Source organism: Filicampus tigris, chromosome 17 (genome assembly GCF_054856515.1).
Source record: "Filicampus tigris isolate MCC_2025a chromosome 17, RoL_Ftig_1.0, whole genome shotgun sequence".
Classification (NCBI taxonomy): domain Eukaryota; kingdom Metazoa; phylum Chordata; class Actinopteri; order Syngnathiformes; family Syngnathidae; genus Filicampus; species Filicampus tigris.
Window position 1 is genome coordinate 7942761 of NC_141233.1, and position 23598 is coordinate 7966358.

The following is a 23598-nucleotide window of genomic DNA, read 5'->3' on the forward strand; positions in this document are numbered from 1 at the left end:
AAAAAATAATGTAATCAATTCAGTAGAATGCTAGAAAACTATTTAGATTGCTTGGTTACTTGAGGTACAGTACGTATAATCTGAAAAGTGGGCCCTACTCTAATAAATTAATAAATTAAATCAAAATAAACAGCCAGGCAACTTGAAATAAACCTCTCTCTCTAAATGAATACAAAACAAAACAGGTAGCTGTAATTTACCATACCAGTAACCCTGTTTCCACCAAGCATAACATCACGTATTCCGTCTCCAACTGTGTTACATTGATAGGAACCAAGAATAAAAAATACTGTACACAAATTGAATCTACCTGTGTGAAGCATCCTAATTCCATTCCCATAATACAATAAACAATACTGTCAACGAATCATATAAAATTAGCATGTCACACTTAGTCCTTAACACACGCATTTATGTGGTCATCCAGGCCTCTAAAATTAAACACCATACTTCAAATAAATGTCTGGTACTCTCTTCAGTTGAGGATACTGGCCACTAATTGAGATTTTTTTTTAGGGATTTATGGATTGTGTTGCAGCAAAATCCATTTCCTGCAATGGTTTGCGCATTAAAGCCTCATCTGGCTAATGGCTAATATTAGAAAATTGCAAATATATGTATATTGTCCAAGCATAAAAATGTGTTACTATATACAGTTTTAATGGGTGCTGGGTTAAAGGTTTGATTATTGTTTCGCCATAGATGTTATGTTTCAGCCAAAAGTTAAAGTGTTTTGTTTTCACTAAATGCTAGTATACTTCATTCACCGTCTACGGGCGCCTAACTATCAATAAAAGTGACAAGATAATCCATCTTGTTGATTATGAGGAGAAAACATTATTCATGATGGTGAAAGGCGATAGCCATGCTGGTATGCTTTATCAGGTGTCCTAATATCAATCGGCGTCACCATGCCCCTTCTCACAAATTTAGTCATTTTCCCTTTGTGAACAAAGTGTTCTGTCTCTATTTTGAGGGGGGCTCTGTGCTAAAAAGCCATTTTCTAAAATGAAAGAAGCGAGGAAGTTTAATTTTGAGTGAAAATTAATTTGTTATGTTTTACTCTCATTCCTTTACTGGATGTCAAACAAAACAAATGAAGGCCAAGCAAAGCAATGAGATAATTGCATTTCTTAATGCGGTGTCCTTAAAAATCCTAAAACTTATTCAAAGCAAATTCCTCTCTCACTTCCCAGGATAAAACACAAAGCAATGTGAAATAAAAGGTGGCTTGCAATTGAGTGTTGTGCAAATGGTGTCAGAACCAATTTGTCCTTGGCCCTACACTCCTTGCTAACCGCTCCTGAGGCCTACAGATACAAACAAGCCCCAAGAATTTGGAAGTGAACGTTAATGGCTTCTGACAATCAGCCTTGGCTGGTTGTAAATCTTTGTCACAAATACTCAAACTCAGCCTCAAATCACATATGCCTCAATGTTATCGCTTCAGCACAATATATTTTAAGTTAATTACTAGACATATTGACAGGTGTATTACATTGAATAGCGTGGCTTCATATGAGCAGTACATTGTGGTGCATTTACACTATATTGTATTGAAAATCCTAAATGTTCAATTCATTTGGATAATCCACTTGAGAATTTGAACAAAAATCCTTCTCAATCACATTGTAAATATGATGACAATTAAATTTAGTCTTTGTGCGACGTAAAAAGGAAAACGTATCAATAGACGAAACCAAATAAACACCAAAAGGCTATGTGATTGGGAATGTCTCTTTCTGGAGGCAACATACTGTATGTTAAAGCAGAATGTTTGGAGATGTTACCAAAGGGAAACTCTTGACAACCGGTATGCTCTGACAGATGCTTAAAGGGCAAACGTTGGTTCCACCATATATAATCAGAAAGGAACCTTATTAAACATTTCATTTTAACGAGGAGAAAATTGCAAGCAGGAAAGCATCATATATCTGATCGATAACTAAGTAGTACACATGTGAAAAAAAGAAATAAATAATCGTTTTGAGAGGAAAGCTTTTTCCAAAGGTGCTCCACTCCACACTAGCTGACGCTGCAGGCAATGGGTGCAGGGCAGCAGATGCTACTTTGACAGAAACTGTATGTGTAGTTGTGGACATCAACAAAGAAAACACAGGTTAATGCTCTCTGCGAATGACGAGTTGGGTGAGTTGGTTTCTCATGTTTTAATGCGGCGGTAGATTTTTGGGGAATGTTGCGTACACACTTTCACTTCTCATCACACATGTATGTCCAGACCAGGCGCATGCTCTCAGGCAAGTAACCCATAGCCATGCAAATATAGGCTAACTACTGTATCTTTCGGACTATAAGGCACACTTAAAATCCTTAAAATAAAATGAATGGAAAAAATCCCAGAAGATAACAATGCAGTATTACAGACAACCTGCTACTGTTTTCGGTTTAAGGGCTTCATTTTTTTCCGACAGCTTGTGGAATAAAGAATGCTGGCAATATGCGTTTGAGTTGTTCTTAGCCCAAATGCTATGTAAATATCTATACAATTGAATACCTATACAATTTTATTTTAATTTGTAAGATGGGCTAAAGGTTGCAGCTACTTTACATTGGCACACGGATGACAGTGAATTTATCAAAAGCTGATTTGGTATTTCTCAGTGTAACACTGATAAAAATACTGCATTGTTTTCTCCCACGCACATCCCCCCACCCCGCCCCAAAAAAGTGCAAAAACAACCACTATGACAAACACAAAGAATGCATTTTCCACTCTCACGTTTTGTTCTTTCTTTTCTGATACTTTGTCACCATGTCTTGCAAACTGCAGGGAGAGTGTGGCCGACACCAAAACAGGAACAAGAAAACAGAGAAAAAGAACAGGTGAGATATACTCACGGCATTACAATGTTCACATTGTTCTACACTCAGACAGGATCATTATCCACTGTAAAACGGGTACTGGCTTATCTTCTCAAAGAATTCACATGTTTGTTTGATTTTGATCTTTCTGTCTTGTGAATCTCTGTATTACTTCATCACATACATCTTATACAAAAGATCAGCAGCATACAACGGCATTAAACCAGGTCAGACAGATAAGAGTGATGCATGACCCAGAATTACAAACTAGGTTTAAAAGAAATCGCTGCTGGAGACAACGAATAACAGGCTATGATTGACAGGCTGCAAAAAAAAAAAAAAAAAAAAAACTTGCTGCGCTCATTAGGAATAATTTCATTCAACACAATGTTAGACTACAGTGTTTTGAATATGGCAAGGTGACACATTTTTCAATCTAAACGATTAAAGCTGTTTTTTGTACCTGTTGATTAAGTCGTCGTTGTCATCACTCTCCATTTCGTCCTCGATGGCAGCCTGCAGGTCACCTATCCTCTTGAAGGCCAGTTTGAGATCTACTTGTAAGCTCTGATTTGCTGCCTCTAAGCTCTCAATGTCCATTTCCTGGTGAATGGATCGTAAAGAAGTCATTTCCTCTTGGGTTCTGAGGACAATCATATTATCCCACAGCGACCGACACCTACCAGCTCGTGTTTCTTTCGGCTCGCCTCAGCCTCCTTCTTGGACACGTCAGCCATTTCTTCTTTAATGTCCCTTATTTGTCTTTGCATCCGCTTATTCTGCTCCTTCTCTCTGTTCTCTGCAGCAATGTGTTGGTTTCTTTCCTCGGACATCTTATCAAGATTCTCCTTTAGTCGACCCACCAGGCTCTAAGGGGGAAGTGGGAGAATTGGGTCGGCAGGTCGGTTAAGTAGAGTAGCAGTTAAGCAGACAAACGATAAAAGCGTGTCGATCAAAATTGAGCATTATTATCTTTGATGCGGCTCCTGTGTAGGATCTCATTAGACCTAATGTCACGTGTTCTTGATGTCTGCCTCTTGATACATACGAAATGAAAACGTCATGTCGGATTTGTATTTTCTCTAAAGCATATTCTTTTACAGGGAAGAGACACTAGGATTGCCTGACCTCCAAACGTTTGATCTGTGTCCGCTCATACTCCAATTTGGTTTCCAGCTCACGGATCTTGGCCTCTTGACGGCTCACAAGAGACTTTTCCACCATGGATTGTTCCTGAAACTCCAGCTGACTCTGCAGCGAATGAAGCTGTGCGAAGGACACACAGACACGCACTTTTATAACTGCACATGCACGCACAAAGTCACACACAACACAAAGCACTCTCAATGCTAATTCTTAATCTTGCTTTTACTGTTTAAAATTAAGACTGGAGAATACTCAAACCTTATGTATGCATATTGAATGAATGTTAACTTTTCACCCTCTAAGTAAATGTCACGTGTCAAGTGGGGGTAATGAGTTGTAGATAAGATCTACAAATATACTACAAATAGTGCAAGAACAGTTTGTGGTTAAGTCTAACACAAAAGTCACTATATCTGTCAGTGCTGAGAGTCAGGCATTCACACAATGTTAAAATGCTGAATCTGAAGCTTTGAACTTATTTTTGAACAGATTCAAACACAATGAAAAAAATGTACAGCTTGTGCACAATAGTTACGCTGATGATTATTATTTGTTCAACTGATTTCTACAATGATTCAGAGGGATTGTCCGTGTCATATTTATGAACGAAATATCAGGACGTCCACCACGCACATCTGGAGGGCGCCGAATTTGTCAATTTTGTCAATTGTATATAGCGTTTTATGTTAATTTATTGTATTATGGCCTTTTTATTGTTTATTATTTTATTATTATTTATTGTTTGTAAGGTGCTTTGTTACAGCTCCAGCTGTAATGAAATGCGCTATATAAATACAATTGTATTGTATTGTATTGTATTTGTGCCTCAATCAAATATACCAAAATCCTGTTGGACCACCTACACTGCAAAATAGACCTCCTTTTAGGCTGTCTAAAATTGAGTCTACTTTTTGTAACCAAATTTGCAGATGCACTGGGGGGCGAGGCAGAAACACCCAGTGAGGCGTAAGCGCGTCCACCAAATTCGCAAACACGCTGAACTAGACCATTATCCCTGCACCAAAATGATGATGTCGGGGTACATATTTGCATTGTGTCTTGTGATTGCTACGACATGCTGTAATGTATTAACCTGCATTATAGTAATCATACATATTGTATTTGGAAAGTGTGCGCAGCAACACCTCCCCAGCAATCAACTGTTGTCTTTTTTTTTTTCTTGTAATGGCGTAAATTCAAATGAATTCAAACTATTTAATATGATAGTCATGGCTGCAGGGAAAGTCACTTAACTGTCCAATCAAGGTCCATTTCTTTCACTTGAATCACTTTGACTGATAAAAGGAGGAAAGAGCCCTCACAATAAAACCCAAAAGGCACAATGGCACTTAATGAGTGACTTTACATCTGAGACGAGTGGGATTTTATAGTTATGCTTTGATTTTATTTAAGAAGTCAGATTGCCCTTTCCCTGGCGGAGAGAGAACCATTTCAAGGTCGCATGCTTAAGATGGCTATCGGTGCCTCTGGCATGGTCTTAACAGCGGCTCGCAGCTCCCGGTCAAAACATAGGTTTTCTCATGGGTGGGCCTTGCAGACATGAACATGGAGCAAAGCTTTCACACAGGTATGGTTTGATCTTCTATCAGTCAATCATTCTCAAAGTGTGGTATGCATGCTCCTTCTAGTGGTACAGTACATGGAAGAATTACTTCAAGTACACTTCAATCGTGTTTAACTTTGTAGTACAATACAGTTGAATTTAATCTTCAAGAACGGTCTGTTTTTAAATTTATTCAACATTTTTATTGAACTTTTACGTGCAATGCACTTTCATTGAATCGTTACTGAAGTACATTTGTTTTATTTGACTATATTCGGGTGCAGTGTAATGTTACAGGGGCTTACAATAATATTAAAATCTCTGTCATTTTCATTGAACACTTAGGCCTACTACACCACAGCATTTGAATGTTGATCATGATGGTGGAGCTTTGTGTCATGTTCTATCTCTGTAGTGTTTTCTTTTTTCTTTGTGTCAGTTTCCTGTGCTGCTCTTGGTTGCCCTGAGGCGGCACTGGGAGTTTAGCAGGACCATGCACACCTGTGTGAAATTAATCGGGTAAACCTTTTGTTCACGGTTTGCTGTGTGCATTCTGCTCTTGTTGTTTTGTAGCAAGTTTTTTTTTTTCCTGGTAATAATTCCTGGTCTACTTCTTTCTTGTTAATCATTATTTGCACTTTGTAACTTACTATGTTTTGTAATGCTTTGTTCATTATTCAGTTCTTTTAGTACTTTTTAAATGTTTGTTCGACCCATATCTTTTGATTAGTTCTACTAAAAGTCGCTCAGTGAGGTTCATTATACTTTTCCCTCTCTGTTTGGTAGCACTTTTTGTTCCCTAGATTTTGTTCTTTTGTACTTTACAGTTGTCTCTATTACTGTAGCTTTTTGTAATTAAAAACTATTGAAGTTATTGAGCGCACCGAAAACACTGTGTTTTTTAAGTTGTACTTGGTGGAAAAAGTTTGAGAATTGATCAGATTGACACAGTTGCTTTTGGCTGACATCAACACAAACTAAGTTGAGTGAACTTGATTGTAAAAAAAAATACATTTCTTATGGCTTAGTGCTTAAGAAATCAGCTGATATATGAAGATCATGTGCATTTATGTACCTTGTCTGGGCTGCACTCAGAGTAAAAAGGCAAAATGCTAAGCATGTATGCAGTATGTACACTATAATCAAATACGGCGCAAGAGTAAATTATGCGCTATATGCACAAAAACTGTCAAAGATCACAATTATGATTCTACTTAAAGTGTATTAACCTATTCAACACAGTAATCAATCAACCCAGAATAGACGCAAGCTGTGAACATCTGTAAAATGAAACTATTCGAATACACGGTGTAGCCACTTTCAGACCTGAGATGGGCTATAGTGCTTTTTCTAAAACCATTACAGAAAAGAAAGGTGAGAAAACACAATGAGCATAATACAGATCCAACTCAGACCTACCAGCTTAATAGCAAGAGCTGGTGGGTTTATGCTGACGAGTTCAGGAATGGAGTGAGTATTGACTGGGAGTTGAGGCCACAGAGGGTCAGCTGCTATATGTATTAAAATGTCTACGTAATTTGGCAGCAACATCAAGCTGGTCAAGTTCTGAATCATGGTAATAAGAATCATTTAATTATATTCATCTATTTATGGAGGTCATCTACGACTGCTACAAGTTAGGGTTGTATTTACATTCCTTGTAACAAAGTTTGGTTGCGGGAAAAGCAACCAGCATTCCTTGTGTGGTGGAACAATTAGGTTTGTTTCAACCAAAAAAGCTAAGGAGAGAAATGTGGAATAATGTTTGTTGACATTCTACTTGCATCTAATATGCTTAATCGTAAAAATGTTGGTAATTTTATGACAACTCACCTTCTACTTCACTTTAGTCTCGTAAGAAGGCAGTCAGGTGTACTGTACCTTTTCCTGAATCTCCTGCTTCTCCTTTGTGGCCTCTTCCAGCTGCGCCTGCAGGTCACTGATCTGGCCTAAATCTCTGGCAGACTAAAGAACACACACAATTACAAAATATAACATGTATGAGTTTATGATGCAGACGTATATATGAAACATATAATAAAAAGGAAAAACATGTACAACTTGATTTAAAGGGTACACTGGTTACCTGGGCGACTGCAGCCTTGTGTTTCTTCATCAGTTCATTCATGTCCTCCTGGTCTTCCTCTGAGCGGGACTGCATGTCGTTCTTCTCTCTCTGAAGGCGGCTCACCTGCTCTTCCAACTGCTCCACCACAGACGAAAGAACAGGAGCAGAAACGGGATGTATTCGTGGGCTTCGATAAATGGTCATTAGTGAATCAGGACAACTGGCAGGACGATGAGACCAATTGAAGATAATCAATGAGCTCGTTTAGGCTGGCAAATGTGCAGGCAAAGCTGATTGCTGCCAATGTCCAAAAGTTCATCCTCTAGGGTGGTTCCAGCCCTCCAAATGCTTCCTTTTAATGCGAGACATTTCGAAGACGTGCCCTTGACATATACACGGCAATTAACAAGCACCCCCAGAGACACAAAAGCCTCTGTCAAAGTTGGAAAAGCAGCCAGCACGCTTATGCGACAGCTATTAATGAGCAGATTCTAAGAAAAAAGGGCATTTTTACCCATTAGTGTAAATTGTAGAAATCAGACATTTGCCAAAGGGCATGCATTATTCCAACATCCCACCAAAATGTGATGATGCACGTATCATGGTGCCGGCTCAACTGCAAACAAAGAGGTCAAGTTCTCTTATTTGCATTTCACTTTTTAATTGACAAAGGTTAGAATGACATGAATTGAAAAAGTGAATGGGTGCACTGCTATAAAAATATATATATATATGTATATATATATATATATATAAGTGGCTTTCAAGTCATTTTAGAAGAGTGAGTGAAATCCAATGAATGAAATTGAGTCGAAGCCTCAGGTTGTGTGGTGAACTCACCGACAGTTTGGTTTTCACCACGTCCTCCATTTGGATATGCAAGTCCTCTATCTCTAACTCCAAGCTCTTTCGGGCCTTCACTGCAGCCGCACTAGTGAACTCTGACTCCTCCAGCTGTGAGTAGCGAGAAGGAGAATGTGAGCGACATATGTCAGAAGGTCACAGATCTACTTAGGCTTTGCACAGGGGTCAGGATTTATCTACCAATGTAAGACTTTCTGCAAGTGTTAAGAGTGGCGTACTTGATTTTTGAACTGGGCGATCTCCCTCTTGCTTGGGGCGTTACTCTTCAGGTGGTCTAGCATAATCTGAGCATCAGCCAGCAGGACTTTGGTTCTCTTCAAGTCTTTCTTCAGTCTCTTCTCGCTCTCCACGTCCCTGTGGCTCACCTGAATGACAAATCATTTCTGTCCAGCCAGTGTGGATAAACATGCTCTCCTTTTATCACAACTCTCAGCACCTGACGAGATTCAGCAGTAAATTAAAGCGCCCGACACACCCCTCCCGCACACACACACACACACATACACCCCCCCCCACCCCCACACACACACACACACATACAGCTCTGTGCTGACAGGATGAAGATGAGACAAATGGGGCTAACCTGGTCCTGCGCACTCAGCAGTTTGGACTCCAGCTCACGTCTCTCGCGCAACACTTTTTGCTTATCGTCGTATTCTTCCTCCAGCTGCACCTCCATCTGTTTCAGCTGAGAGACGCATGGACGGAGAGACACAAACACAATAGAAAGATAAAATCACGCGTGCAGTAACCTCAACCGTCTCTTTGTTCGTGTAGTATTTCAAACTTGTAATATTAGGCACATCCACAATGTTCTATTTATAATGACATTTTAAAAGTGATAACTGTTTTATGCACGATTGTTTCCATGAAACCGGTCCATGGCAAAAAAACTGGTTGGTAACCGCCGCTCTTGGCTGTCTTGTGGTTGTTGTTTTCAATAAACCCTGACATTAGAAGAACTCTATGCAGTTTTTACACACAACTATAACGGCATTCTGCTTAGTGTTGCTCTGGTCAGCTTTGAGCCTTTGAAAGTGGAAGTCAACCCAAACGGGTTTTTTTCAAGAATACTGTATGTTCTATGCAGGCCCACTAGTTGAAACAAGGCAATATGATTGTTTCTGTGTTTGTGGAAAATGAGTTAAGCAGCAAAATCTACCCGTTTTTAGTCTTCTCGGGGGGCGGCCATTTTGTCACTTCTGTCGCCTGAAAATGACATCACAGTTGCTCAGGGCTCAGGTAACGACCAATCACAGCTCACCTGTTTTCTGAAGCTGAGCCATGATTAGTCGTTATCTGAGCCCTGAGCAACTGTGACGTCATTTTCAGACAGAAGTGACAAAATGGCCGCCGCCTGAGATGGCTACATTTTGCTGCTTAACTCATATTCCACAAACACAATAATAATCATAATGCCTTGTTTCAACTAGTAGGCCTGCATAGAACGTATTCTTCAAAAAAAAATGTCTGGGTTTACTTCCACTTCAAGAATATGTGCATGATTGTGAGAATGAGAGGGAGCTACCTTCTTACTGCAAGACCGCCTGATCTCATCCACCTCCTCATCTTTACTTTCAATGTCTTTTGAGTGGCTCTGTCGCTGCCTTTCCATCTCCATTTCAAGCCGCAGCTTAGCCTTGCGAAGCAAAAAATGACAAATAAAATTCAAACCAAATCATTTTACAAAACGGTTTCTCTGGTAAGTGGCAAGGCCTTTTCACGTACCTGCTCCAGCATCTGGATGGTTCCGGCTTGCTCATCCAGTTCCTCTTCTTGGTCTTTCACCTTGACCTCAAGGTCACGAAGCTGCTTCTTGACTTTAGCCAGTGATGCTTCGTCCTTGGACTCCTGTGAAGAGAGATCCTGCAATTCGGCCTCCAGCTGCTGCACCTTCATGTTGGCAGTACACAAGTCAGCATCCTTTTCCTGTGGTCCAAAGAGAGAACAGTAAATGAGTATGCTCGGGCCAGTGCGACATACAAAGAGAGAGGACAGACGGTGTGTAGAATATGCTCTATAAACCTGAAGCAGCTGGTGGATGTTGAATATTTCAGCCGCCATTGTGTCTTTGTCTCGAGCCAGCTTCTCCCTCAGACTCCTTTCTCTTTGTACTTCAGCCTGGGCCTGGTTCTGCTCAAGATCAAATCTGACAGACACACATATATACCTGTGAAATTATGCAAGGGCAACATTGTATACTAGGAGAGCTGTGGTATAAAAACTAGCTACCCACGTCACATTATTTAATATAAATTCCCACAATATCAGGCAAGAACTTTTCACATTTCATACTTAGAATATTTCATCCTCCTAATCGTTCTCCGCTTCCACTATTTGGTATTTTGGTACTGTGTTGTGATAATGTGCACCATGCTTTCTTCAGATGTTGAGGCAAGAAACACTTATGGTTAGTGAACGTAAAAGCCAAGTGTTTCATGTTGTCAACTCGCCTCGCTGTAATTTTTCCCCCGGTGAAGCGCAACTGAAAATAATTTCACCCACAGAGCATCTTCAATTAGCCGCAGGGGATGACTTCTCGAGTGCTTTAAGTCTGAGACATTTTCGGAGCTAATGCAATTCTGCAGCTTCCAGAGTAATTTAGCCACTATTCAAATGAAGGGGGGTTCTCTACATCCTGACACGCAAAGACAAAGGAGCATGCAATGTGGTGAATGGTTAGCACTGTTACCTGGAATACAAACCATACTGTAAACAAAATTGGTCCTAAAGGTGTGAGTGTGAATGATTTTCCTGTATGTATAGGTGTCCACATGTGATTGACTGTTGCTCAGTCCAGAGTGTTTCCCCCTCATCTTTTGCCCAATGTCATGTCTTTGAAACAACAAAGAAATGCGGGTTGAGTGAGCACATGATCGTAAACCCGTGCTTATTTGTTTTTTCTTTTATAGCACTTGGAATTTGCTTATGAAAAGCCACATTTTGTGTTCACTGATCAGAATAAAGGGTTATCCTGGCGGAGGTCGGCATTGTAGCTCTTCTTCCAATTTGACCACATAATAGTTTGAGACTGAATCAGCAGTGCCTCTGTTAGTTGCAGCCATTTACTGCACTCCATTCAACTGCATCATATTGTGATGAGAACAATAAACTATTAATCAAACACAATGGACAGAATTTTTAACAACCAGTCAACTTGTCAATTACAATTACTAAAGAACCGCTTGTACATGAGAATAAAGCGTTTCTTTTCCAGGGCATTGTCAAACGATTGAACTACATCAGCACCTTTAGGGGGGATGGCATGTCCTTGTACAACTAAAGGTACAAGACAATGACTCAGCACAGAGTCATCAGTATGGAAAATGTGTGTCGACGATGTAAAGACTGACAGAAAGAAAGAACTGTTGGATGAGTGAAAGCTGACTTCCTCTGCTTCTTTTCCAAATCATGGTTGCGGCTCTGGAGCCCCTCCAGATGACGTTGGGTATCGTGCAGCTCAGCTGTCATCTTCTGGCACTTCTTCTTCAGCTGCTGCACAGAGTGCTGCACATCCTCATTGTCTGTCTTCAAATCGACCAGCTGCAGCAGGCGCATTATCATTTTATTTAAACATACAAAGCTGAGGCGTTCAAATATTAAATATAGCCTTTCTAAATGATTGAATATGACAAAGTGTCTTGCCCTTCTCTCAAGATGTCGTTTGCTCTGCTGCTCTGTTTCCATCTTGTCATCAAACTCTTGCTGGAGTTTCTTTTTGGTGAATTCCATTTCCCGAATGGCTCGGTTGTATTTTATGCGCCACTCACCCCCTGAGGAAGAAAATGTGAAGAAATCCTTTTTTAACATTTAGGCATCTCCTGCTTTGAATGCAAGCCATGTGGTGTACAAAGACGAAGGGGCTCAAAAGCTCAATGATGAGCGATGCCGTGGATTATGTGGCACATTGTTCAGGCGACGCTGTATATTACACAGAAGCACTAAAATGAAATAATCTCACATGAAATAAAACCGTTTTTCATCAAATCCTGACCTTATAAGGTCAAAATATTTGACAGGAGGACTACAAAGTGGCCCTCACATTCGACTCTAATCTCGGATAAACCTGAGCTCCGCAAGCCCGAGCACACAACAATGGCAGTTAGAGGAAGACGTGACTAAGTGGCCCTTTGAATGCCTTTTAGCCGACCCTAATACTGGAGCTGTCGGGGGCTATCAGAACTATGACAGCGTCCAGGCAGCCATTCAGGTTTAGGTTCATTTCCGAGCCTTATCATTTTTTTTGAGGCTGTCCATGACTCTTTCACATGGCAACACCGGTTGCTCCATCAGCGCTGCTCATTAGCATATATATAGCATAATGACGACTTGCAAGGCCACCGGCTCAGATCTCAACGATTATTTTCTCATTCATCTGAGAATTTTGATATGCTCTGTAATGGCTTGTCTGCGGAGGTTGGTTTGAGGGGATGTGTGAGCACAAGTAGACAAAAAAAAAAGACTGTCTCGTGGACAAAGCACTCTCAGTGGGAGCTCACTTTCTCAGTAGGTGATGACCAATCAGCGGCCGGCATTACTTGTATGCCTGGGAGAGAACATTTTAATCCCCTAGTGTGAAATCCCAAACTTGGAGGAAATACTTAATAGCTTTATGCAATATGTCTAACTGTCATGTCGCCTACTGAAACGGGCAACTAAAGTCACTGAATCCCATGGCGACAATTAGAATAAGTGACATTTTTCAAGATGTCGTCACATAATACACTCCCCGGACGCTTAATTAGGTACACCTGAACAATCTTTCAGATATGTGGTGTACAATTTTGTGCTGATCTAAAACACGACTGGCAGAAGTCTGCGCTCTCCTGAGTGTGTTGTATGTGTTTAGCTCTTATACACATTACAGATGACTTAGTTTCTTTCGTCATACTTATTTTGGTCCTTGGCAAATTAATTGAGTCTTAATTAGAAAATAAAATAAACTGCAATATCTCAGCATAAACGTGAAATGTCTCAGGAAGGAACTCTTGTATTGGATCTGGAGGTGTATTTAATGTGGCAATGAAATGTAATTAGGGACTGCAATGCTCCAGTTGACTACAAATGACTAGCATGTACATTAGCTTTCTATGAACCAACCACATCAACTAACCAGCATCATCATCGTCCTCCAGCTCCCCGTTGAGCTCCGAAGTTTTCATGAGCCGAGCTTCCATCACCTCCATCTCCTGTGCTTCCATTTGTTTCTTCACGGCTTCAAACTTTACCTGAATGACACATTTATTCTTGAATTTCAAAGTTGTGGTATCAAAACTATTTGGAATATTACTGTGCGCATTTGCCTGCAGGTCCTTCATGTCCTTCTCCAGGCGTAGTCTCTCAGCCGTCTCGTTCTCCAGCAGCTGGGATGCTGACTCGCTCGTGCTCCTCTCATCAGCGAGTTCTGCCAACAAATCTGCAATCTGTGCACATATAATGTCAAAAACGTACTCATCATCATTCTATGCAATATGCGGTGAACCCTCGTGATATCACAGTTCATCTTTTGCTCCCCGGCTGTATCGTGGATTTTTAAGCAATTTGTTAATGAGTCTTTACAGTATAATCTGACATCTATTGTATGCCAATTTTCATTAGCCTATCTATGGCAATTTGCATTGTTAGCATTGAGCTAGCAGAGCAGCTAGCAAGTTGATGAACCAATACTTTCAAAACTCATGATTTTAAGTGTATTTCAATAAGATTACAGTAAATGTGTACAAAGCTTTTTAGAAATGTTTTCAAATGGTCTCTCTATCATAGCTTTTTATCTATCGTTGGTGGGTCTGGAACGTATTCCCATGCAGTATACGGGGGTTCACTGTAACTCTATAATATAACATCGCTAATCTTGAAAACCATCCCCACAACCCACTCTGCTCTCCAGTCGATCTGTGTTCAGTCTCAGCTCGTTGCGCTCTTTCTCCACCTTCTCCAGCTTGGACTTCTGCATCTGGATCTCCTCCTGAAGCGTAGAACAAATATTACGTGTAACATCATGTATTAATCGAATAGAAGGGAAAGCGTGTCATATAAATGCAGTGGATTAGAGTTGGCTCACATCTTTGCTTCGCATCTGGTCCTCAGTGAGCTGCACCTTAATGAGCGGCTGGACAGTAGTGAAGAGCTTCCACCATGGCCAGTCCTTTACACCACGGTTTTTCTGGATGTTCTTCTGGATGCAACGAATTGCTAAATCCTGAATCTGTTGGCATTGCAAGTCCACCAAGAAACATGTCAATGTATCAATGAAAGTATTTTTTAATAAATGCAATGCTAGACAACTGTAGTTGCATTGACCCGTGAGTTGTTTTGTGTGTGTGTGTGTGTGTTTGTGTGTGTGTGTCTTGGGGAAGAATAAGCTGTACAATGTATTTAATTGGATTTGTATATCTTACCATATTGTTTCAAACTGTATACACAAATGGCCTCGTATGTGCTTATTATACATACTTAAAAAAATATTGCCAAGCAAATACAAATATACAACTTTTGTTCCATTTAAACTACGAATCAAAAGTTTGAACTCCACGGTGTTCAAACCTTTGCCTGGTAGTGTTTGTTAAAAAATTATTTGGTGAAGAAATGCTTGGAACATCTCTCAAAATTGAATAAAATTGGCTAATTTTATTAAGTTTAATAAGTATAAAAAGGAAAAATCCATTTAGCAAGAAATATGAAGTAGACTTTACTTCTTTCCATAGGCTATATAAAATGATGGCCTCCAGGACATGAGTTTGACACTTGTTCTCTGTAAGGTGAATACAATTGACAAAATATGCCTTCATAATAATAAACCAATAGTTAGCTTGCTTTGAGATAATGTGAGGATCAGACCAATCAAAATGTTACTAGTAGATGAAGGAAATCGAGCATGTACTGATTTTACTTTTTCCAGAACTGCCTCAATCCATCTAGCATGCTATCAAATAATAATATTGGCATGAACTGGCTACAATCTGAAGCAATACCCCCAAAAAGTTGTAAAGTGAATGAATGGGAATTGCAAGAATCGGAGAAAGCTAACTTTGAGTGGACCTGTGCCAAATTATATGTATTGCTATCATTTTACCACAACTATACATAACATTAAAAACAAAAATACAGCACACTATTCAGCATGCAGTATCAAAAAAGTTATTCAAACAAGTTGAACATATTTGAGGAATAGGCACAAATCACTTGCCTGTTTGTTGCATCTACCACTTCCTGTTAGCTTAATGCTAATAACCACTACATGAAAAACATTCCATGAATCACGGTTGTTTTATTTCTGGTGTATGGGTAAGTAGCTATCCAAGGGCTTGCCAGCCTCCTACTGAGAATTTCAGCCAAGTGTGTTCCAAGGCTGGAAGCTAATTTCTGATTAATTAAATCAAACACGTTGGCAGCTCATTCTAAGTATTACACGATTTCCATGCTGCTTATGCATGAGGCTCTTTCGCAGCAGCAGATTACGGGGCAAACCCAATTAGAGCAACACAATTCTCAGCATCAGGTACATAGCGCCCTGAAGGTATTCCCTATGACCAATTAGGATTCGTCACACTAAGAACACCTCACAAGCAGGAAAATGCAGCCAATTCGTGACACAAGCCTCACTTGTCTGATTTAGTCAGAAATGATTGGAAAACAAATAATTGTACGACACATAAACATTTTAGCATCCATATTACATTAAGGCAGTGTGACAACCGTGAAGGCAAATCACAACTGTATTAGAACTAAAGATGTGTTTGGGCTTTGTGCGCATACAGCCATGTTTGTATGCATATCAAACACCTAAAAGCTGCTACTGCTGACACCTTAATCTCATTAGTGAGATTAGTATATTCATGTTTTAAAGGATTATCTCCACATACTGATGTTGGACAAGAGGGCCTGGTTTACAATCTCTGTTGTAGTGGATGCCAAACGTGTTTGATGAGGCTGAGGTCAGGATTCTCAAGTCCTTCCACACCAAACTCGTCCAAGCAAGCCTTTATGAACTTCGCTCTGTGCATTGGGGCACAGTCATTCTGGAGCAGAAAATGGACTCCGCAAACAAAGTTGGAAGCATAACATTGTCCGCAATGGCTTGGTAGGATTGACAATTAAAATTTAGGGGGGCCAAATAAACCTAATTGATTTAGATGGGTGTTGTCTCTAGTGTATATCTCAGCATCTTGGATGACATTCAAAATCAATAGAGACAGAGTAATAACTATTCCTGCGAGGAAACGTGGACTTATTTTACCATATCGCTCTCAGCAACCTTGTGTTAAATGACATTAAAAATCAATGGGTGTCTTGATTGGACAAGCATCAATAATTCCTTTAAGTTCTAAGTAAGTTTTGAATTGTAATCAATTGGATGATGACGAGTTAATGACCTTTAAACTATGCATCATGAGTAACCCGATCTGGACGTCAAGTTCTTGCATCGACAAAGAAAACGTTCAGTGACCTTTCACTGCCGTCACCTCATCATTCTTGAATTCAAACTTGAATTAGTAGGATTCTCGCTCAGAATGTTTAACAGTCTCTCAAATGCAGTTTAAAGGATGGAAACTGAAAACAACATAACGTAGACTGCTGCGTTATTACGCTTATGTAACGAGAGGACTGTTTGTTTTTATCTATTTCTGCCTCCTACTGATCTCAATGCAAATATGTGAAAATATTTACAGTACGTTTAGCAAGCACCTGAGGGACAAAACTCACAAAGCAGTCCTGAAAAGCTGTGTTTGTCCTTGACAGACAAAGGACAAAAAAACGAGATGTGAATGCATGTCACGTGGGCATGGCAAATGTTCGCATGCCTATTGCCAAACATACCAGATGTAACCAATCAACAGACCTTCCATCACATCAACTTATATCAACCTGCCAGTCTTCCAGAGGGAGACTAACATCTAGCCCTCATGCCACCTGGATTGTTCAAACACAAGCAAGAGACTTTGCGGCCTGATCAATTTTCCCAAAGTGATAATAGATTAACAGCAAGGGTGAAAGTGGGCACTACATTATGATCATTATTCTAGGATTGATCAACAAGAAACATTGTAAATCATCTGACATGAAGGGAAGGAGATGAAACTCACTCAATAATCTACCGCAGTCTGATCCACTGCTCTGCTGTCAACTAACTGAATCAGGGTTAATAATGTATGCTGTGTGAGAATGCCCTTTAGGTGTTAATATCATGTATAAACCATATATAACAGTTAAGTTGCAATACATTAAATACATTATGGTTGTCTTAGCAGCAATAATTTTAACTTTCAGACTGGTTGATTCATAATGGTGTCCATTGTGTGGCTGTACATAGGACTATTTCGCACTGCAAAATTATTGTTGATCAGTGTCATCTATCTCACGCGCACTCAACTCCCACTCACTGTTTGCAACTTGTGATCTGATTAAACTGCATATTGGAGAGCGGGATGGGTAACACGACTGTCAATTACACGGTAATATATGAATGTAAATATAATTTGATGCACTTCATCAATTAATCAACCTGGATACAATCCATGGACGAACATGTCTGCCTTTGCTATAAAAATGTATGTATATTTTTTTTTTTATTCGAGAAAATAAATATGACCATGGATGTAATATGCGTTATCACAAGGACAGAGTGAATAATTCCTGCCGCACCTGACGAGAGAAACCTATAGGCCTGCCTTAACATTCAACACATTTATGATTGCATTTTCCTTCAAACGTCAATGACACAGGAAAGGAACTGGACACTTCGCAAATTGATTTTGTAATTGCACAGTTGCCCAGGCAATTTCAAATCACCACTTGCTGCTCAAATTCAAGATTAAAAAAGAAGGAAAAAAACACCAGGCTCTTTGCCCATTTCACAGTGTGAATAAAGGCCTTTTTAAACATAGAAGTGTAAATAGAAGAAAATACGACAGAGCAAGATATCTGCTCGTGAACGTCATGCTATACTGAATGGCGAAAAATAATTTTGAATTATGTTGCTACTCAATGATCGTGGAGAAAAGGAGAATAGGACTGCATCCATAATATGGAGGAGGTCCGTAGAGATTGGTCTATCGTGTTTGCGTGTGCGTGACTGTGAGGCGGCGATGTAATTTACTCTACTGAATGGACATTACATCTAATTAGAGCTCATAATAAGAAAAGAGTAAGGAGCTCAGATTTGTTTTGTCAGAAAGGTATTTCTTTAACAATATCTAAGTTGTAGACTGCAGCTCTGCATCATAAAACAGATTTTACTTGTATACTTAATGGGGAAAGTGACAAGGTTGCATATAAGGGCAAAGACAAACAAACCATAACACAATGCTGTTGTATTTGGACTTAATAGAACTCAAATAATTAGGTTATTCCTCTGTGTGTTTTAGTGCTTGCTGTCTAAGAATGGTTTCACCGGTGCGTTGTAAGCCCCGTTCCATTCCCCGTGAGTCCGCCAAACAGCTGCCAGCCCTCCCTCATGGACCTTCACCTGTAACTTGCTGTCGCATTCATCCTCTGGTATATAGTCTTTTTGCTTTATTTGCGCTATTTTGAAAACCACTACTCAGTCTTTGTCTGCCGTTTCAATTCCATCAGTGTTCACAATAGTTTGTAGAACCACTTGGTCGAATCTGTTTATTTGCAGTGTCCTTGAGTAATTCATAACGAATACCATCTTGTTGAGTTGCTGCATTCTTGCCTCCATCCATCCATAACCACAGTATAATCAAACATAATCAATATAATCAAAGATGACTGGGTGTGTCATATTAAAGCGGGGCAGTTAGAGTTAGCAATTTTTCCAATTGCTTGTAGACTTCCAGTAAAGCTGGCAGGATCTGCTACAAGCGCAAAGCAAACAGGGACTATAATTAGGTCTGAAGAGCAATTCATGGTTTCCACAGCTCACATTCTTTGCCTACTTTATGGATGTTTGCACCCCTTAAAGTTGTTACTTTTGATTGCACTGCTGTTTCATTTAAATGATGATTTGGATGAAACAAGGGATATGTTTCACAACCTATGTTTTTTCATTTGGGATGATACTGATAAGCGTGAGGTCGTTTTTGCTTACCTTTCTCTTTTTAAAGCCTTGTCGTGCCAGATAACCTCTACAAGCAGCTTGGAATAGGATTAAATTACGCTTGGTTTGCTCGTCCCTCTGTTCCTCCAATTTAGCCAAGGTCCCAGCTTTGAAAAATAACTAAAATGAAAAAAGATGGAAACACACAAGGGCATGTTTTTAGATGATTAATAAAAAAACGCATGTGGGAATGACAATGCACAACTTTAGCGTTAACACCAAACAAGGAGTGAGTGTGTGTAAAAGTGTTGCAATCTAATCCATAGACAGTTGCATTTTATCTTGGGAAGGAATCTTGATTACGTAAATATTCCAGACAATCAGCCCTCTCTGGACCAAAGGTAAAAACAAAAATCCAAACAGGTTAACAGACAAAAACAAGATGATCTCTGACATCTTGCATTTACCTCAGAGGGATTTAGTAGGCCTACTTGCAGGAAGCATCTTAAATAGATGGATGAAATTTGTCACCAGTCGCAAAGTTATCGACCAAAGCAAAATACAAATTAGGTGAGGTTCAAAGATTCAACAATGTTTAATCATGATAATTTAGCCCAGCATTGTTTAAAAGGTTAAGCAATTCTTATCGTCTCAATCCAATCATTGTTTTTTGTCTGATAAATGTGTTTTAATTAATCCCCAGATGTATTGCCAACTTGAACAAATAAATGGTTTACGCCACATTGATGCCCTCCAGGTTTTCCCACTCTGCAAAAAAATAACGGGTGCTGCCACTAGCTAGCTGCACTGTACTTGGCATTTGATACAATGTGTTGCAGTACATTATGTAATATACTGTACAATAATGTTGGACACTTGTTATTTGTTGCTGTTTTTTATTTGATTGCTACCCATACTTAAAATGACAGAAAGTAAGAAAGCCAATGGACCTGCAGAAGTCTGAGAGCACCTTTTTGATTGCTACTAAGTCCTCTGATTTCCCTTTTGACTGATTGCCACTCTCCTGCTAGGATTAGACCTCGGAGCACAGAGTGGCGTTTACTGCCATCCTTTTACAAGTTGCGCTACAAAACAAAGACAGACATCCGTTTGGACGATTTTGTACTCATGACCCGAGAAGAGGGAATTGCGACAAAGATAGCCAGCCAGATCAGACGCACGCCTTTGGAGTTGCGAGTCTCCCAAAGACGAGAGGAAGAGGGCGGAGGCTAGCAACTTTGTAACATCAAAAGGTTCTCAAAGAGGGACAGGTGGAATGAAGGACACACACCCCAGACGCAAGGAAGAAGAGGTGTGTGTGCGTGTGTGTGCGCATGGGTGTGCATGTTAATAGGGGTGAAAATAGCAGCATTGCAAAGGGAAGGTGTTATTTGTTGTAGATGCTGCGCGATTACTCACCCGGCTTACACCCATGTGGTAACTGCTCTTCTCCAAATCCAAAGACTCCAGTAGCTCCTCCACAGCCTGAAATTAATGTGTATATGTACACACACAGTAGCAAAGGGGATTAACCTATGCATAGGAATGAGGACCTAACCTTGTGTATACACTGTGTATATAGGCTTGAGCCAGCAAGACCACAACTTGATTATACCAAAGCTTTGCCAATAGAACTCAAGCGCTTTTGTTTGGATGTTTCCACAGAAACTCAGCCCGAGTACACTGGCACAGGGTGAGAGAAGTGATTTCCTCTTCCTTAACCCTATTCTTTCATTTTCTTGCTCATTTTTCTCGGAACACAAACTTTTCTGTGTTTGTGTCTGCGCTTGAACTGAATTCTCGTTTACCGAAGACAAATGCATTTAGAAAAATATGAAAAAATACGAATATGACAACTTACTTACTATACGTTATTTTGTTGGGTTGAAATTCCATTGAAAATAATTTGAGCACTTAGCGATGTTTGAGAAAACCAAAGCATGAGCAGCATAAGGGATGACAACAGAGGAACTTAATTGAAACCTGATTAAGCGCTGTAATCCAGGATAATACGGATAGCATCATAGCAGCATCGCTGACTGTGTATTATACAGTGATCACGAACATATTCATTGTACTTTTCCATAAAACAAGAGAACTTACCTAAAAAAAACTCGATAAACTGCTGTAATGGCATGTAATGGCATCATTATCAATTATGCATGTCTTCAAGTATAATATTTGTAACCCTCCGGAACAGTATGTAATATATTGTCACCGATTTTTTTATTTGGATGATATTTAAATTTTGCACATAATACTAGCGATCTCAACATACTGTAGGCCGAAATTTTGATGAGGTTATGAATGTGTTTCTCATACTGTGGATGAAATGTCATTCAAAAGACAGTTACCATTTCTATTTTCTTTTCCTTTCAATATAAATGTTTGTCTCTCTTTCAAGATCAAGACACAGACACTAGGAATGTAGTTAGGGTCTTTTTCAGCCCCAGTTCCGACCTGCCTATTTAGCAGGCACAATACAAATGTGGTCAAGTTGATTAGATCATGACAACAGCTCTTGATGGATGAAGGCTTACTTCTCTGTCAGACGGCTGCTGACAAATCAGGGGCAGATGTAATGAAGCTCCCCTCTCACAACATTAATCTTAACTGTTTGGCCAGTGGCAGCGCTCTCTCGCTGATTGACTCACTCTCTGCTCGTCCTTCACAATGTAATTCCGCCCGTGCTTCTTGGTGAGGTGCGGTGCCAACACATCAAAACGTCGGCGGAACTCAGAGAACACCATGTGGTCGGGGTAACCTGTGAAGGTCAATCAACAATAACAACATTTCATTTGTTGTTCAGAAAGATAGTCTGAGTGGTGGCCTGAGAAAAAATACTTGATATAATATATTTGGATAGGAAAGAGTGTTTCGCTGGTAAGGTTACATAGCAACAGTCTCACCTTGTCTATGGATCCGGAGAGCGTCAAGGAGCTTGGATCCACGCAGTTGAGCACGGAGCAAGGCGACATCCAGCTGCATTAAACCAGACTCTCCACCCTCCCCTTGAGCCTCACTTTCTACACCTTTGAAGAAGGATCCACTCAGAGCCTTAAGTGTATCCGCCTTAGGCAATATGCAATGAACAAAGTGAATTCTGGACCTCCGCACCATGTCCAGCAGAGCATCCTGGGACAAAGCACAGTTAAGGGCTTTACTAAGAAACATTTCATTGTCAAATTTACATAATGATAATTAGCTGCACACTATATTGCCTCACACTATGGCCCGACTGTCTCATCGTATTTCTTTGCATTTCTATTGCAAGTTCTGATAGGTGAAAGGAATTCAGTACAGAATGTAACAATTTTTCACTGTACTGTATGTCACAGCAATCCCCAGATTGAATGGCAACTACAGGCAAAATATAGATGACATGAGATCAGTGCAATTACAAACTTAAGGGGACTTGCATTAGCAACATCACAGATTCTCAACAGACTCTCTTTTTTTTTTGGGGGGGGGGGGGGGGGAGTGTGGCATTAACCTTAGGGAAAAGTGCAGAACTGCTAATGCTGATACTAATATGCCCCATTACGACATTTTAACTTTTCGTAAGAATGCCTTGAAGAATGATCATAAACAACAGTACAATACTTTGTTAGTTTGACTCAATCACCCAATTGCACAGGTAGTTTAAAGATCGCTCTTAAATTGCAATGCACTCATACCACACCTGATTTTATGATAAATATTTCCTTACTCTTCTTCTCTGATTGACAAACATATTTTACTACATTATAATGACGGATATGTGCCGTTTGATTAAACTTTCCATAACCATAAATGCTTTCTTCCCATATAATGATACGATCGATTCTCTGATTGTTTTATAGTGCCGAAAACCAACGACATTTTAAATTCTGCCTGCCACGCTTACCACTTGAAGCTTTATTTGTATGCACACAGACTTTTTCTTGATAGCAGCCACTCCTGAAGTGAAGGTCTTCCTTAAGCTTGAGGCCCGTCGCAAAGACAGCTGGGAAACACCCTCAAGACCTGCGATGGAACCTGACAGAACGGTGGCCCCTCCTGCTCGGCTCATGAACAAAGAGCTGATGATCTTCCTGCGAGACACCTAGTGCGTCAGCCCAATGTTTTAATATTAAAGTACATGACAAAAGATGG

At 39.9% G+C, this 23598-nt stretch overlaps 1 protein-coding gene across 8 annotated transcripts in view; it reads right to left on the reverse strand.

Moving 5' to 3' along the window:
* Window positions 1-23598, reverse strand: part of LOC147133169 (unconventional myosin-XVIIIa-like) — a 58707-nt gene that overhangs the window by 6462 nt on the left and 28647 nt on the right. For 6 of the 8 annotated variants that reach the window (XM_086012539.1, XM_086012538.1, XM_086012537.1 and 3 more), the window contains 23 exons: window positions 23351-23537; window positions 22374-22599; window positions 22119-22228; window positions 20884-20949; window positions 19516-19644; window positions 14527-14670; window positions 14341-14430; window positions 13769-13888; window positions 13579-13693; window positions 12111-12238; window positions 11854-12008; window positions 10491-10614; window positions 10194-10394; window positions 9994-10104; window positions 9049-9153; window positions 8684-8830; window positions 8442-8555; window positions 7620-7736; window positions 7415-7498; window positions 3952-4089; window positions 3507-3692; window positions 3287-3426; window positions 2741-2785 (listed from right to left, as the gene is read on the reverse strand). In XM_086012539.1, the coding sequence (XP_085868665.1) occupies window positions 2741-2785; window positions 3287-3426; window positions 3507-3692; window positions 3952-4089; window positions 7415-7498; window positions 7620-7736; window positions 8442-8555; window positions 8684-8830; window positions 9049-9153; window positions 9994-10104; window positions 10194-10394; window positions 10491-10614; window positions 11854-12008; window positions 12111-12238; window positions 13579-13693; window positions 13769-13888; window positions 14341-14430; window positions 14527-14670; window positions 19516-19644; window positions 20884-20949; window positions 22119-22228; window positions 22374-22599; window positions 23351-23537 (2982 nt within the window). The remainder of the gene's footprint in view (window positions 1-2740; window positions 2786-3286; window positions 3427-3506; window positions 3693-3951; window positions 4090-7414; window positions 7499-7619; window positions 7737-8441; window positions 8556-8683; window positions 8831-9048; window positions 9154-9993; window positions 10105-10193; window positions 10395-10490; window positions 10615-11853; window positions 12009-12110; window positions 12239-13578; window positions 13694-13768; window positions 13889-14340; window positions 14431-14526; window positions 14671-19515; window positions 19645-20883; window positions 20950-22118; window positions 22229-22373; window positions 22600-23350; window positions 23538-23598) is intronic. The other 2 variants (XM_086012535.1, XM_086012534.1) reach the window with 1 other exon arrangement.